The sequence below is a fragment of the Phyllostomus hastatus genome, unplaced genomic scaffold (genome assembly GCF_019186645.2).
Source record: "Phyllostomus hastatus isolate PE091 unplaced genomic scaffold, TTU_PhHast_1.1 phas_scaffold_129, whole genome shotgun sequence".
Lineage (NCBI taxonomy): Eukaryota > Metazoa > Chordata > Mammalia > Chiroptera > Phyllostomidae > Phyllostomus > Phyllostomus hastatus.
This window is the reverse complement of record NW_025334009.1, coordinates 14,336,721-14,353,839: the sequence shown is the minus strand read 5'-3', so window position 1 is coordinate 14,353,839 and position 17,119 is coordinate 14,336,721. Positions and strand designations below refer to the sequence as shown.

At 43.8% G+C, this 17,119-nt stretch overlaps 1 protein-coding gene across 2 annotated transcripts in view; it reads left to right on the top strand.

Annotated features, from left to right (window-relative positions):
* Window positions 1-1,628: 1,628 nt before the first annotated feature.
* The window catches only part of FBXL2 (F-box and leucine rich repeat protein 2), a 41,166-nt gene continuing 25,675 nt past the window's right edge, over window positions 1,629-17,119 (top strand). The window contains exons 1-3 of one of the 2 annotated variants that reach the window (XM_045857473.1): window positions 1,629-1,707; window positions 8,946-9,007; window positions 9,151-9,244. In XM_045857473.1, the coding sequence (XP_045713429.1) occupies window positions 1,705-1,707; window positions 8,946-9,007; window positions 9,151-9,244 (159 nt within the window). In that variant the 5' untranslated portion in view covers window positions 1,629-1,704. The remainder of the gene's footprint in view (window positions 1,708-8,945; window positions 9,008-9,150; window positions 9,245-17,119) is intronic. The other variant, XM_045857474.1, reaches the window with a different exon arrangement.

Below are 17,119 nucleotides of genomic sequence, written 5' to 3'. Positions count from 1 at the left end.
TTACTTTTATGCTTGTCTCCTAGTAACACAGGCAAACGCTGCCAGTAATTCCAGTTTTTTTCTTCTATTACACTCCCTACTCAAACAGGTCAATTCATATTGGTATCTTCAGACTGACCATCCAGTTGTAGGATCCGTGTTCATTCATTCATTCATTCATTCATTCATTTAATCAGTTAATCATCAATGTTTATTAAACACCCACTCTAAGTCAGGAACTGTTCTAAACGCTAGGAGCACAGAGATGGGACGAGGTAAACATCTGCTATTCCAGGGTGAAGAGACAGGCAGTAATTCATATGCCAAAACATTTTCAAGATCATTTCAAGGAGTACTAAGTATTCTGAAAACAAGACAGTTATGCAGAGAGGGTGACTGGGGTGAGGAAGAATAACTGGGGTGAGAGCCTTTCCACCGAGTGGTCAGGGAAGGCTTCTGGGAAGATGACATGGGGAAGATGGCTGACTTGCATCAAGTGAAGGGATGGAGGAAGACTGTTTCAAATACAGGATGGCGCTGTTGCTGAGGCTTGCAAGTGGGAAAGGGTTTGACATGTTTGAGGAACCTCAGGAAATAAAATGTGGCTTGTGTGGAGTGAATGAGGAAAGGGAGGTAGGAGATGAGGTTAGCGCCGTAGGCAAGAACGCCGTCATGGAGGGCCTTGTAGACCACGGAGGAGTTCGGATCTTTTCCCTGAGTGTCATGAGGACCCACTGAGACACTGCTGTCATGTGGACTGAGGGAGGGAAGGCAGCTGATGTGGAGACTCAGGTACACCACAGATGATGGCGGCTGTGATGTGGAGATGGTGAGAAATGGATGGATTCAGGTTTATTTAGAGTAGAGAACATTTTTTAATGGATTGGATGTGAGGTGTGAATCAGGGAGAGACTCAAGGGTGATTCGTACGTGTTTGTCCTGAACAGCAGGTAGTGGGAACATTTGCTGGGATAAGGGGGACTGGAGAGTAAGAAACTTGGATCAAAAGTCTTATTTGGGCTTTATTAAGTTTGAGATGCCTGTTACACGTTCTAGGGGAAATGTCACATCTGCTGCGATTATGTCTCTTCTTCACAGACTTCATGGGCTGGGTTTGAAGTTGCCTTCAACCATATGAGAAACGGTTAACAAATGACCAATTGATTTCAGAAATTAAGAGTGTACACACACAATGCTATTCCATGAATTGGCATTCAGAGACAATTTTTCATTGAAAAAGTAGATTATTAAAAGTGCATATGGTTTGCTTCCATTTTTAAGAATACAATATAACATGTATTTGTTGGAAGCAGATAAACTAGAATATAAGCAGTGGTTACCTCAGGTGCTGGTATGTAGCATGGTTCTATTCTTTTACCTGTGTAAGCTGTTTCTTAAATAAAGGCTCCATAAAGGGCTTTTCTAGCTGGGCGGTCTGCTGCTCGGTTATCAGGTGAGGGCTGTCCAGGTGCTCTGGGTGATGATGGACCAGGTGCAAAGTGGGGACAGCAAAGAGACCCCGCCCAAGAGTCCAGGCTTGAGGGACCGTGGGGGCGGTCCAAGGGGGGCACCACGCCTTTGTGTCACGTGCTCGCCGTTCGCCAATGGCAGTCTCCAGAGCCCACCTTGGGGACGGGGCGGGGCGCCCAGCTGGCGTCACCAGGACAACGGGCGTTGCCGCCGCCTTGTGACTCGGGCTGTGGGCGCGCTGGCGGCTCTTCGGCCATGGTGAGTCTGGGGGCCGCGCCGGCCCCGCTGCCCCGCCCTTCCCGGCCCTGGCCGCGTCCCTGGGCGGCCGCCTGCTAGGTGGCAGCGGGCAGCAGCAGGGGCGCGCAGAGGCCGGGCCGCGGCCTGCGGGGCTCCGGGGCTGGGCAGGGCTGGGCGGGCCCGGGGGAGGGGAACCCTGGAGGACGCGGAACATCCGCCTGCCCCTGGCGACCGCGACGCAGCTTCTTCTGCCCGAGACTCTCTGGGTCACTGCTGGAACCCCCGCTCCCCCGTCTCCCCACCTAGTGGACAGCGTGACGCTATTTGGCTCTGGGGAGCCTGGGAAGCCACCCAGAGAGGGTGTGGTCAACAAAAAAGGATATGTATCAATATCGTGTATTTATATTAGCACTACGTTTATTGCAGCCTATGGTATTCCTGTCTGGTTTCTGCAGTTATATATAAAAATACGTAATGCATGTGTATTTCTTTCCAATTCATCCTTCTGGCAGGTTTTTGTTTTTTTTTAGCATGTGGAGATTTAAATTTGTAATTTTGGAGATTTCCCCTCCTTTAAAAAAAATGGGGGCAGGAGGTTTTTCTCTGCATGCAGCCCCCTCAGGAATTCATAGTACATTACCTGAATTCAGTCAGCCTGAGAGTGGGCATACCACCTGGCGCCCATTAACCTCGTTTTTAAAAACTGGACTTGAAGACTCGGCTGAGATGTTGACTTAAACAAGACTCAGGAAATTGCCAACTGTAGGGGTGTTTTCTCCAGAGGCCTCCAAAGTGTGCAAAAGGAGAACGGAGCCCGACTCTCCACTTGGGGACACACCTTTGGCATAGAATATTGGAGAGGGGCTGGGGCGGGTGACAAGGAAATGCCTATTGTTAAGAAACAGGTTTCTTTCTTTCTTTTTTTAAACCATCGGTAATGTAGTGTAGATCAGTGGAGGTACTAAGTTGAGAATGCAGGGTGCTTCCCAAGTGCCAGTTGGCCTCCTGGAGGGAGAAATCTACCGTTGGTAGACCTTGCCTGGCTCTTTTTTCTAACCAAGTGAGGAGAAGCATGGTAGGAAGAGAACGCGTGTAGTGGGCATCCGTCACCGACTCCAGAGCAACAGCTGGCCAGGTGTGTGGCTTGTGGATAACAGGAAAAGAACATCACCTACACATAACAGCCAGGTCTCCTTTATCTGGTGTGTTTCTTTTTAATTCTGGACTGCTTTAAAGTGACAAATTAGTGGAGCCAGCAAGAGCCTTAGAAAGTGAACTTGATAGAACTCTTGTGTTTTAAATACTGCGATGACTGACTTTTATATGTTGTATGTGAGAACAGCCCTTCCAGTTAAGGAAGAATATTCAGGAATTAATTTTCACTGCTCTCTGAAGTCTCATGTTCCTTCTGTTGTCCATTTTCTTTCTCTTCTCCTTCCCCTACCCCTTCCATTCTGACCCACAGTCCATCTTGACTGACTTGTGAATTTTGGAGTTGTTTTTACTCTAAAATAAAAGCATTTTACTGTAGTTGTATACTAGTGGTTGCTTTGCTGAACTTAGAAATGCTTTGCTTTTGGTATATCGTTAAGCATCAAGAATTTATTCTCTGGAAGGGATTCAACTGAGTGAAAAGCCAATGTCTGAGCTCCAAGGGATGGTATAGGCTGGAATGAATGGCTGGTATAGGAGGGGGCATGAGAGGCTGCCTGTGTCACCCCCCAAACTGTATTTGAGATTGTGACATTACCCTTCATTAAATGCTTGAAGTTAAACATACAACTTGAGCAGTTGATATAAATGACTTTGCTTGTGAATTTTGGAATTCTTTATTTCTCTATGAAAATTCTTTTCATTCAGCCACTTGTTTCTATTGCCTCTATAAAAATAACGGGCAGCTGACATTGATTTTGGATATTCTGTGTGTGAGACATTTTTTCTTTTCTTTTATATATATATAATATATAATATATATAATATATATAATATATATTTAAAGATTTCATTTATTTATTTTAGAGAGATGGGGAAGGGAGAGAGAAAGAGAGGGAGTGAAACATCAATGTGTGGTTGCCTCTAGCACACCCCATGCTGGGGATATGGCTTGCAACCCAGGCATGTGCCCTGACTGGGAATCAAACTGGTGATGCTTTGGTTCACAGGCCTACACTCAATCCACTGAGCTACACCAGCCAGGGCCAAGACATTTTTTTTCTAAGCACCTTTATGTCTTATTTCACTATCACAACCACCCTGGGAAGATACCATTTCCCCATTTTAGAGGTGAGGACATGGAGGCACGGAGAGGCAATGTGACTTGCCCAGGTCACCCAGCTGATCATTTGAGCCAGATTTCAAAACCAGGCGTTTTGTTACAGACCCTGCTTGTGTAAACACTGGACTAAACTAGTGCATCATTATGTGTTCCCCAGTATATTTGCCATACATACATATATATGTGAGGAAATTCATTTTCTCCCTTGGATTTTAATGTTGCGAGCACTTACGAGTACTTACACGGTGTTGCTCCTGGCACTGGACAAGATGCCACAGAACAAAGAAGGCTGGCCTAGCCCTCCCTCCCCTTCCTTTCCCCCTCCTCTTTCACAGAGATGAAATGAGGAAGGATTGACGAAGACAGGTTATAAGGTTAGGGTCCGTACTCGTGGCGGTAAATGGCACTGAAAATTTCTCCCGTCACTTCGGTTTGTGATCGGGAATTGGCACCCGTGTTTTGTGAATCAGAAAGGTCAGGGCTTCACATGCAGGCGTTTAGACTTGGGGGGATGAAACGTCAGAAAATAAAACTTTATTTTCTGAGATTTTCCCTATATTAACTTTAACATTTATTTTAGTTGTATGTTCTAAAAGACATAAGTTTTTTATGTTCTTAATGCTTTTTATGTTTAGTTGTATGTTCTAAAATACATAAATGTTATGTAAAATATATAAAAACATAAAATGTTACAAAACAAATAATTCATATGGATCAAAATATGCATTAGGATGCTAAGTGCCATTAGATTTTTGTTATTGCTTACTATACCATTCCTTTAGCTGGTAAGGCAGATTGATTTTCTGGAGATTAAAACAACATTGTAGTATACACTTTTCCCATTTTCATTCATTCTCTTGGACTTCCCCCTACTTTAGCCCTTCCCTTTTGACAATGGTGTTGGAAGCAGACGGTGAGGGGAAAACTTTAAAGTATATCTGAGGTCTACAGACAGTTTTGCCATCACATGATATAATCCATAGAGCCTCTACAATGAGATCTGTGTTAATAGATTGTGAAAAGAAGAGGTTTCTCTATTAATTTTTTTACCCTTGACAATGTCGGTCTCCCTTGTGTCTGCGCTGGGGTTGGAACATAGTTTTTAGTACTTCATTTTAACAGTAATTCTCTTTCATAGAGCCTTTCACTGTGTCTAGTTTTAGGCTGATCACTTCACATCTCACTTAATCCTTCCAACATTCCTAGGAGATTGGCGTTATACCCATTTAACACTCAGATTGATTAGGCACTTTGCCCAGGGGCTCATGGTTGATGAGTGGCGGAGCCAGGATTTGAACCATAGACCAGTGTGTCTCCAAAGTCTGGCTTCTCAACTATCACCCCATGGCTTCTTTTCAAACCAGAGAACGTTCCCAGTGCCTGGTGTGAGTGTACTACACCAAAATTAAGAGTCTCAGTGTCTTAGCCATGGAGCCCGAAATCTCTTCTTTATTTTATGGCGAATTCTTTATTTGTGCTAACAACTCCCTGCAGGATTTACTTGGCTCCCCCCGCCAAGTCTGGGCAACCAAAGCTCAGATATGGACAGCCACGAGTTGAACTACACGTTGACCTCTGCCTTCCCTGCGTCGTTTTGTGTCTCACTTCTGCCCTGTAGTGTCTGCCTGAGCCACCCCCGCTTCCAGCCCTGGGGTGGCTGTGAAGGAGAGGGGCCTGGGGCAGAGGCATCTAAGGAAGCAGAGCAGTGCCGTCTCTGGAAAGGTTTTGTGGATCCAGAATCATAGAATATGTGTCACAGAATTTGTATCTTCTTTCATGTGGCGTAGTATTTTCAAGGCTCATTTCTGTTGTGCTGTATATTAGTACTTCATTCCTTTTGACTGGTGGATCATTTTCCATTGTACGGACATACCACATTTTGTTTATCTGTTCTTCAGCTGATGGACGTTGGATTGTTTCCACTTTCTGGCTATGAAAAATAATGCTGCTACGAACGCTCACGTACAAGGTTTTGTATGGCCACATTTTCATTTCTTCTAGGGAGTTGCCCAGGGTTGGAATTGCTGGCTCAGATGGTAACTCTATGTTTAACCTTTGAAAACCTGCCAGAGTGTTTTCCAAAGTGGCTGTTTTGGAACTATTTTACATTCTGACCAGCAGTGTGTGGGGGTTCTGATTCCTTCACATTCTCGCCATTGTGTGTTACCTGTCTGATTTTAGCCATCTTTGTGGCTGTGAAGTAATCTTGTGTTTTTGATTTGTATTTCCCTAAGGACTAATGAATGATGTTGAACATTTTTAAAATGCGTTTATTGGCTATTTGCATATCTTCTTTGCAGAAATGTCTATTCAGATTCCATGTCTCTTTTTCAACTGGTTTATCGATCTTTTTATTGTTGGATTATGAGAGTTTTTTAATATAGATTCTGGATACAGCCCTTTTATTAGAAAATATATGCTATTTGCAAATATTTTCTCCTGTTTTGTGGATTTTCTTTTTACATTCTTGGTGATGCCCTTTGAAACACAGAGGTTTTTGATTTTGATCAAGTCCAATTTATCTGTTTTTTTCTTTGGTTGCTTGTACTTTTGGTATCCTATCTAAGAAACCTTTACATAATTCAAGGTTACCAAGATTTATAGTTGTGTTTTGTTTTAAGGGTGGTAGTTTTAACTCGTATTTATTGAGGTCTTTGATCCGTTTTGGGTTAACTTTTTATATCGTGTGAGGTGTAGGGGCCCAACTCGGTTGTTTTGCATGTTGCTAGCCAGTGGTCCTGGCACCATTTGTTTAAAAGACTGTTCTTTCCCCTCTTGAAGTATCTTAGAATGCTAGTCAAGAATCAGCTTCCCATAAATACAAAGTTTATTTCTGGACTCTCAGTTCTGTTTCATTGATCTGTATGTCTGTCCCTATGCCAGTACCACACCGTCTCAGTTACCGTAGCTTTGCAGTGAGCTCTTTTTTTTCTTAAGATTTTATTTATTTTTAAATTTTTAAAAGAGATTTTTATTTATTTATGTTTAGAGAGGGAAGGAAGAGAGAAAGAGAGAGAGAGAAACATCAATGTGCGGTTGCTGGGGGCCATGGCCTGCAACCCAGGCATGTGCCCTGACTGGGAATCAAACCTGCGACACTTTGGTTTGCAGCCTGCACTCAACTGAGCGACGCCAGCCAGGGCTTAGATTTTATTTCTTTTTAGAGAGAGTGGAAAGAGGGAGAGAAATATCAATGTGTGGTTGCCTCTCACATGCCCCCTACTGGGGACCTGGCCCAGAACCAGTGATGTGATATGCCCTGACTGGGAATCAAACTGGCAACCCTTTGGTTTGCAGCCCATGCTCAATCCACTGAGGTACACCAGCCAGGGCTATGCAGTAAGCTTTGAAATTGGGAAGTGTGAGTTCGTTTTCTTTTTCAGGATTATGGTTATGCATTGCTTCATGATGGAGAGACATCCTGAGAAATGCCTCACTAGGCAGTTTCGTCACTGTGTGAACATACACTAATCCCAGCGGTGCAGCCTACTGCACACCTAGGCTGTATGGCATATCCTCCCGGTCCTAGGTTATAAGCTTGTACAGCGTGTTACTGCACTGAATACTATACGCAATTGTCACACAGTTGTAAGTATTTGTGTATCTAAACATACAGAAACATGAAGGAGGTGCAGTAAGAATACAGTATCGAAGCCCTGAGTGGTGTGGCTCAGGTTGGTTGGGCACAGTCCCACAAAGCAAAAGATGGCTTGTTCAAGTCCCAGTCAGGGCACCTGCTGAGGTTGCTGGTTCAGTCCTTGGTCGGCGCACGTGCAAGAGGTAACCCATCAATGTCTCTCTCTCCCATCAGTGTTTCTCTACCTCTCTTTCCCCCTTCCCTCCCCTCTCTCTAAAAATAAAGAAATAAAATCTTTAAAAAGTACGGTACATAGGATGCCAACAGTACGGCTGTATAGGGCGCTGACCAGGAATGGAGTTTGTGGGACTGGAAGTTGCTCTGGGGGAGTCGGTGAGTTGGAAGGGTGACTGAATGGGAAGGCCCAGGACGTTTCTGTAACACTGCTGTGCACGTGATACACACTGCCCTCTGCACCACCACAGACAGAGGAACGCGTCACACTGCGGTGTTACAGGGCCTGCAGCGCCACTAGGACGATGGGCATCTTTCAGCTCCGCCGTGATCTCGTGGGCCCACCACCGCACGTGCAGCACTTCCCTGACCAAGACATCGTTAGGTAGTGCCTGTTGTGGCTGCTCCAGGTCCCTCGCCTTTCCATATGCACTTCAGGGTCAGCTTTTTAGTTTTTCCATGAAAAGGCAGCTGGCATATTGATAGAGATTTCATTAAATGTATGGATCAGCTTGAGAAATGTGGCTAACGTAACACTGTTAAATCTTCCAATTCACGAACACGGGATGTGAGTATATTTGTCTTTTTAAAGTTCTCTCCACAACACTTCGTGTAAGTTTTTGATATCTGTTTTCAGTTTCTTGAAATTTATTCGTAAGTATTTTATTCTCCTTATTGCTGTTGTAAAAGTTTTTTTTTTTTAATGTCAGTTTCAGGTTATTCATTGCTGAGGTGTGGAAATACAGTTTATTTTTATAAATATATCATAGTTGTATGCTGTATCCTGCAACCTTGATCAACTCCTTGATTAGTTCTAATAATTTCTCTTGTGATTTTAAAAGACTTTTCTATGTACAAGATTGTCATCTGTGAATAGAGGTCGTTTTACTTCTTTCTGATCAAGATGCTTTATATTTATTTTCTTGCCTGATAACCTAGGCTAAAACCTCCAGTACAATGCAGTATGGAAATGGCTGTGTTGCCACTTTTTAAATAAAATGCTGGTAGGATATGAACTGTTCTTAAAGCTGTTAATACTGAAGTGTGGTGGCTTCATGAAATTAGTATCACATCTGTAGGAAGTGATTGGGGCGTTCTGATCTAAAAAACATGTAACTTTTTTTTTTCAATTGATTGGGCAACACTAACAAGTTCCCTTTTATCTCCTTTTAGGTTTTCTCAAATAATGATGAAGGCCTTATTAACAAAAAGTTACCAAAAGAACTTCTTTTAAGGTAAGTGTAGATAAGCTTTAGATAAAGAATTCAGATTCGATTCCATCATCAAATTCCAAGACAGTCTTCTTTCTCACTGTGAGTCCATAGCACAGAAAAACAGACAGAATTAGCCTAACTGACTTTTTGTTTTTGTTTTATAGAATGCTGTTCAGCTTGTTGTTAAATTTTACTTGGTCTAATCCAGAATGTACTAAGTATGTACATAGCATTGGTCTGGATTCTTTTTGTAATGTGGTAAGTATTGTAATAATCTTCAGTAGGTGCCATTGTTTTGGTATCAGTAGATAATCTCACTGTAGTCGGTCACGTGAGGAGAGATTATTGTGAAGGTTGTGAGCTCCCGAAGTCATGGGCGTTCAGCTATTTTCTGATGAATTGGTTTTAAAACAAGTACAGTTATGTTCTTACTGAGCATTTAAAATGCTCTCAGCCCAAATATTGATGTTTTTATCTATTTTATGAGAACCAGGTGCTAGGTGACAGTGAGCACCATATAAAATAGGCTTTTTGTCCTTTGTTTTTGGCACCCCTGAATACATACAGTAAACGGTATTTTCCTTGTCATTTTACCAAGGACAGACATCAGCCAACAGTTGTTGATCCCGAGGCACTGTGATCTCCTCTAGGGCCCCCCCATCACCCCGTAAATCCCATTTTAGGTTTGGATGTCACATTGTAATTGTTTACAGATAATAAATACACATATGTATGGTAATCTTTGTGTGGCATTTCCCAAACTCTTCTTATATTGGGTTGGCCAAAAAGTCTGTTTAGTTTTTTCTATGTGATGGCTCTAGGAGTGTTTAGTTGTCTTTAATTTCATTCAAAACAATTTTGTTAGTTTGTGTTGTGACAGCTGTCGTATCAGTGTGCATTTTTTAAAAACATCAAAATTGGTGAATTTTTATGGAGCCGTTTTAATATTGAAGATGGAAGAAGATGCGCGACATTTTTGGTGTATTATGCTTTATTATTTTAAGAAAGGTAAAAATGCAGCTGAAATGCAAAAAAAAAAAAGATTTATGCAGTGCATGGAGAAGGTGCTGTGACTGATCGAATGTGTCAAAAGTGGTTTGCGACGTTTCTTGACACTACTGACATTTTGTCCAAATAATTCTTTGCGGTGGGGCTGTCATATGCACTGGAAGATGTTTAGCATCACCCCTGGCCTCTACCCACTAGAAGCCAATAGCGGGAGATAGCTGACATACTCAGAATATCCAAATCCATAAAGTTATTGGTGAAGTGAAAAATGTGTCTCTTACTTTATAGAAAAAACTAAACAGAGTTTTTGCCCACGCAATATCACTGACATTACACCAGACAAACAGAAAAACGGGTTTAGTGCACAGCAGGCCTGGGAAACACTGGGGGAACAAAGCCAGTTTCCTCACTGCCTGGCTTCTCAGAGCCTCAGTGCGCCAAAAGGCACCGTGATGCCCCCGGGTGGACAGTGGTGGCGTTTTAAACTGACCATGGAACCTTTCTAATCCTGCACGGAGACAAGGTTGGGAAACGCTGGCATTCAGTAAGAGGTCGACTAGCTGCCTGCATTCCCTGGCTGTGCTAAGTCTCATCTGAACTCCTGGGGAATGAGTATGAATCTTGTTTGGAGTTCACCACAGAGTCCCTCTGGAAAGGCCAGAGATTACTGACCTTTGCTGTCCTCAGAAACAGGGTAAGGACTTAGCTCCTTTGTGGTGGGGATCACGTTTCAGGGCTTCAGAGGCTGTGTCGTGAGTCATCAGGTGTTGTCTGTCACTGTTGTCACGAGCTCATGCTACTCAGTTCATAAAAAAGGAAACCAACTCATGAGAGGCTCATGTGAAAAATACATCCATTATATTTTATTTCAATAAAACAGTATTTGTTTGGCTGAGACAGCGTTTTTGGCATTGTAGACCATTTGAAAGTTAAGCAAGTGGTAACAAGGGAAGAATGAAATGTTGATCATGAAACCCATAAGGTCCTGGTTAAGCACAACGAGCTGTTAGAACCAGCATGGCGGGGTTAGGGTGGCGGGCGGTCAGCACAACTGTGGGGGGCGCCCTCCACAACAGGCTACAGAATGGAGGTGTCCCCTGGAACTGTGCAAGGTTTCATTCTTGGTCCGAGCAGGTTTTAGCACAGACCCCAAGCTGTAACATGAACATGTCATTTTTCCTCGGGGGAGTTGTAACCAACTCCAGGCAGACCCTTATTCGTCATCCAGCACCAGGGTGTGGTGAAACTGCACCGTGCTCCTGAATGCTGCTGCTGTCTGTGACTCCAGGCTGCTAACTTAGTATTTTTTCCCTTCTGGTAGGTTTAGCTTTTACACTGTACTCAGCCATGGAACAGTCTCTTATCCGTTGACCCCCTCCTCTCCTCCCCTCAAAAGAGGAAATCATATTACTTTCTGTGCTAATGTGATTTCTGAACTGCTGTTTTAGAAATTTTACTTCTTTTAAAGATCTGTGATGGAGCCAGCTGTTAAGAATCCCAGAGTTACAGGTTTTGTTTTTTTAAAGATTTTATTTATTTTTAGAGAAAGGGAGGGAAAGAAACATCAATGTGTGGTTGCCTCTCATGCGTCCCTAACTGGGGACCTGGCCCACAACCCAGGCATGTGCCCTGACTGGGAATTAAGCTGGTGACCCTTTGGTTCACAGGCTGGTGCTCAGTCCACTGTGCTACACCAGCCAGGGCCTGAAGTCACAGTTTTTGAATCATGTCACAAGGCTCATACATAGGTCATTTTTCAGAAAGAGTTGCCATTTGAGAGCAAATGTACATAATGTATCTATTCATGGCTTCGCATTCCCACTTCTGTTCTTGCTTTGGCGTCTGTAAGGGGAATTGAGGTGTTACAGCGCTGCCACTGGGTGCCTTCTCTGCTTGTGAGTCTCGAAATCAACTCTAGTTGGTCATGGTATTTTAACTTTCGTTGGCCTTTAAATCATTTCTGCCGTTTTACTCTCAGACTTCATATTCTCAGCAACAGTAGCTCTCCCCTTGTCTGGCTAACCTTCCTAAGCAAACTCTTGGAGGTTTGGGCCAGGTTACCAAAGCAACCATCTGTATGGTCAGTGGAGTGAGGAGCTTCGGTGCTGATTGTTTGTGCTCGGGTGGATGATGTCTTCACACTACCGGTGTGTCCGAGGCTGACACTGCGGCGCCTCTTCTCGTTGAATTCCCACTCACCTTCAGCCTTACCACGTCTATAGGTGTGATTCTTTGACTTTCTGGTCACCTTCCTCGCTGGTAGCCAAGGTCATTTTCTCTTCCATTGGTTTCGACTGCGTCTGTCACCACCCCCTTAAACTCTGCCAGCTTCCCTTGCCGATCAGATCAAGTGGAGCCTCAGCTCCCCCCGTGGACACGAACAAGTGTAACCTGGGATGACGGGCTGCTTTTCATCTGCTCATGTCACTTGGACTCACTCGGAAAAATCTGTGAGTGTTTCCTCCCTCTGAACATCTTAACGCCAGTTTTAAGGCAGCCCAATATTCACAGATTTCTTCTGCCACCAATTTTTAGTTTGTTACTTAACAAGTTTTTACAAGTTTGCTTTTCCTACCGGCTTTCACTCATAAATTAACGGTGTTCAGGTTCTCCCTCTCCGCCCTTCTCTCTCGCACAGTTTGACAGGACAGATGGTGATTGTACTCTTCCTCGGGAGGCGGTTGTATGGGAGTATCTAACTTGCTGTAATGTCAGTTATTAGTGACCTGTGTTGTTATTGCATGCGTTAGTCTCCGTCACTACTGTTTATATGACTTCTGGAGCCTGCCTCGGTTGAGATGTCAGCTTCCCCACTGACTAGTCCTGATCCCAAAGTGACTCAACTCTCTGGGCCGTAATTTCACATATCTAGGACTTGGCAAGAGTACCGTTGCGTGCCTTGTGGCCTTGTTGCTAGCTCTCAGAGTCCCTGGCGTGTAATAAATGTTCACTGAGTGTCCGTTTCGTGTTATTAATGGATGTCATTTTGGAGGCCTGCAAATGCCCTCTGCGCTGTCAGACAGTTCTGGTGCGGACGCTGGTGAAAGCAGCCGCCCCGAAACGGACCCGACGCACCTACTGCCGGCAGCGTCTCAGGGCAGAGCCCGCTTACAAAGTAAGTTAAGGTAGCCCATCGGCTGACTTGTATTTTAAAAATCAAGTCTTTCTTCTTCTAGGAGCTTGATTACGGATTCTTTAATATCGGTAGCGTTCTGGAAGAAGTAGCGTCGTCATTGTTTCGGCCTCCTGCTTTTACACGGAGTCAGCGCTCTTCCCTCTGACTGCAGTCCTTCCTCCCGTGCAGAATGTCTTCTAAATAAATGCAGCCAGAAGCTGGCTGACTTCCACCTACGGCGTCTTGTTTTAGTTACTATTTAGTGCTCAATACTGACGATGAAACCTTTACTCATGAATTAGTAATAGAATAATTGGAACCGAGCCATAAAATACCTGTTCTTTATCAGAAAATGCAATGGTTACATTTTTAATAATGAGCTAATTAACTTAGCTTTAACTTGTTTGAAAATCTGGAGGGTCCAAACCAGAGAGGGGCTGTACTTTCACCTGAGGCTGGTTTTGCTATGCGGGAGTCATTTTCTTTCTTTCATTTTTTCTTGATTACATTTTAAATTAAAAAGCTTGATCGCTCCAGCAAGTGACGCTGTAAAAAGATGTGTAGAGAAAAGACGAGTCTTCTTTAACACACCTCGGCCCTCACAGTCCCGGGTCACGAGTGTCGATCCTACCTGTACTTTTGGAAACATTTCTGGAGTGGTAAACTCTTTCGTGCTACCTCATAATTACTCTTCCCCGAGAGTTAGCTAAGGTTTCCTGCGACTTCCTTTCAGAAAATGCGCTTTTGCGTTGTGCAGTTCTGAGGGGTTAGACTCTAGGGAGAAAGTGTGTTGGCTGAGTTTCAGAATTTCCTTGTCTGGACGGTTGAAGTCAATGTGCGTGTTCGGCTCATAGTTGAGTTCTTCGGAGACGCCCTTAAAGGAAGACCCATGGAATTCAGGGTTTTTTTTTTCCTTTTAGATAATATAACTAAACCAATGCTCTGAAACCTCAAATTTAACATTTGCTTGAAGGATGTAATTGTTTTCACTAACATCCTTTGGGGTATGAGCATCTGCTTAGTGGTCTTTGGGAACCGTTTTGTTTTCTGTGTCCATACTTCAAGACTAGTCATTTGCACCAACAGCTGAGCCTGTGTTTTCATCTTGGGGTGTATCACTCTGAGTGGGTAGTTCTTTGAAGAAGGTGGGGAGGGCCTGGCATCGCTCTTGGGTGACCCGAGGATAGGGAGGCAGTGCACGCGTACAGCAACGCCCAGAGTCACCGCGTTCTGGGGCTCACCGCCTCGTCACCTCCGGCGATTGCCAGCAGAACACCCGGCGCGCCTGTGGCCCAGTTCCCCACTCTTCCCTGGAGTTTTGTCACGGCTCTGCCTCCAGTTCGAGGGAAGCTGTTGATAGTCCTGTTCATTCTGTTCTTTTGTTTCAGAGGTGGTTCTCGGTGGGCACCACCCCCTGAGTCCAGCGTGGACTGCTGCTGATCATTTGGGGAAAAGAGGAATGTTCCTTGGGTGCCCTGTAGCAACTTCATCCTCACCACTGGATACTCAAAACAGTCTTTTAAAGTGGATAGGACAGTTAATCACCCTCATTTTATAGGCGAAAAATCTGAGGCTCAGAGGTTGAATAAGTCAGCCAAGGTTCCACAGTCGTTAAAAACATGGTGTGTGGGGTTTGTAGGGTCTGAGACTTCAGCCGAAGCCTATTTGTGTTTTTTTTTTTTTTGTCTTTAAAGATTTTTTATTTATTTCTTTTTAGACAGAGGGGAAGGGATAGAGAGAGGGAGAGAAACATGAATGTGAAATTGCCTCTTGCATGCCCCCTACTGGGGACCTGGCCCACAACCCAGGCGTGTGCCCTGACTGGGAATCGAACCAGTGACCCTTTGGTTTGCAGGATGGCGCTCAATCCACTGTGCCACACCAGCAAGGGCAGCCGAGGCCTATTGACGTTGAATCTCCTGTTCTTCTATATCTTGTTGCTTTTCAGTCAAAAAAAATTGTTTGCACAGTATTAGTTTTATAATCTACCAAGAACACCTCACATATCAACCTATAAAAGATGAGGCATATAACAGATTATTCAGCACTGTAGGTCATATGCCCAATCAGAAATAAACTAGCTTACGTACCTAAGTTTTGTTTTTTGCTACAGTGATGGAAGTGAAGGATAGTCGGTATCCTGCCAGGGGCATCCAACCTTCGGCTCAGGATGGCTGTGAATGCGGCCCAACACAAAATCGTAAATTTACTTAAAACATTATGAGATATTTTTGTGATTACGCGTCACAGCGTATTTAATGCGTGACCCTAGACAATTCTTCTTCCAGTGTGGCCCAGAGACGCCAGAAGGTCGGACGCCCCCGCACACTGGAGTAGAGCATTCGGTGTTCCATGCTATTCGTTGTCCCCAAAGAAAAGGAACACCTGATTTCCGGATCCTCTAACCTTGTAACCGGGCTGGCACGAAAACACAGGGAAAAACAATGGCTGTAATAAGATAAACCGACAAAGTCAATACATAGTTAAAGAAAGAAATCATCTTAGGGTACTCATGGCTGGGGTCAGGAAGTCAGCGAGGCTGGGGTTTTAATGCCGCCCGGAGAGGGGAAGTGAGGCCTTGTGTGGACGAGGGGAGGGGCTGGATGCGACCCCTGCTTGAGGCAGGGGCCCTGGGAAGTCGCCCTGCGTCGTGTAAGATGGGAGTGGAAAAAAAACCCAAAACCCAGAAAACAAACAAACAAACAAATTCGTTTCTGGCCAGGGCTTTGGGTGAAGGGGAATACGTCTTGAGAAATCTAATCTCATGTATACAAGATTTAGAAATTCCATGCTTAGAAATTAACTTAAAATGTATGCCAGAAAGATGGAATCTTTGAGAGAACTTGGCAGAATCAAATATAAAACAATTTTATAGGGTCATTTCAAGAACCAAGAGGCATGAGCTTTCCATACATCAGTAATTAGATGAAAATGGGGCCATGATAATTAGGAGATACCTAAGGAAACAATCCACAATAAGGACCGGTAAATGGATTAAATGTCGATTAGATGAAGCTAAAAAGGAAGAGAACTGGAACATGGAGATGGGAAATTTATGCATAACTTGGCATAGAGAGAGAAAACTATGGGAATACAGAAAAGGTTAAGAGGCCCAGAAGATGAGATTAGATGATTCAGCATATGTGTGAAGAAAATTATAGACAAGGAGTACAGCAAATATGAATATGTGGGAAGGGTAATATTTAAAGCTAAGTGGCTGAACATTTTTTGGAATAGATTAGAGGAGTTTAATGAGGCCAGCATTACTCTAATACCAAACTAAATGAGAATGTTATTAACAAAAAAGGTAAATTATAGTCCAGTATTGGTCATGATTGGAGTTCTCTGAGCCTTTGAATCTATAGTTTGGTGTGCGGGGGCTGGGTAGAGGGGGGCAAGGGCAGGGGAAATGGAGACATCTGTGATAGTGTCAGCAATAAAAAATAAATCATAAAAAAAGAATACAGGGATATTAAATACTCCACAAAGCCAATGAAATGTGTAATTAGAAATTTTGGGTGGAAACTTCTCAGCCGTTATTATCTCAAATATTTCTTTTGGTATTGCCCCAAAATCTGGAATTATCTTCTGGAGGGCATTCCCCTTGTAATACAGGCTTCTCCCACTGGGTGCGTGTTCTAGGAACCCATCTGTGTCAGTGTACTAGCTGGTGTTATTGTGAGAGGTTGCATTCGGCTTTAGTTAATTTTTTTGAGGCCTCGGCACATTTGCCCATTTCACGATGGGTGACTTATGAGCTCACCTGCCCACACTGCGCCGAGTGTTCAACAGTTTTTGATCAAAAACGGCTTGACCCCGTGCCCCACCCTCCCCATTCACCTGATCTCCCCCCAAGTAACTTTTCTTTTGTTTGTTTCCCTGAATGAAAAAAGTTCTCAAAGGGAAACGTTTTGCTGATGGAAGAGGTGAAACAAAAAATGGCAGAAGCACTAAAAGGCATAAAAATCAATGAGCTGAAAAACTGTTTAGAGCAGTGGGAAAAAACGTCT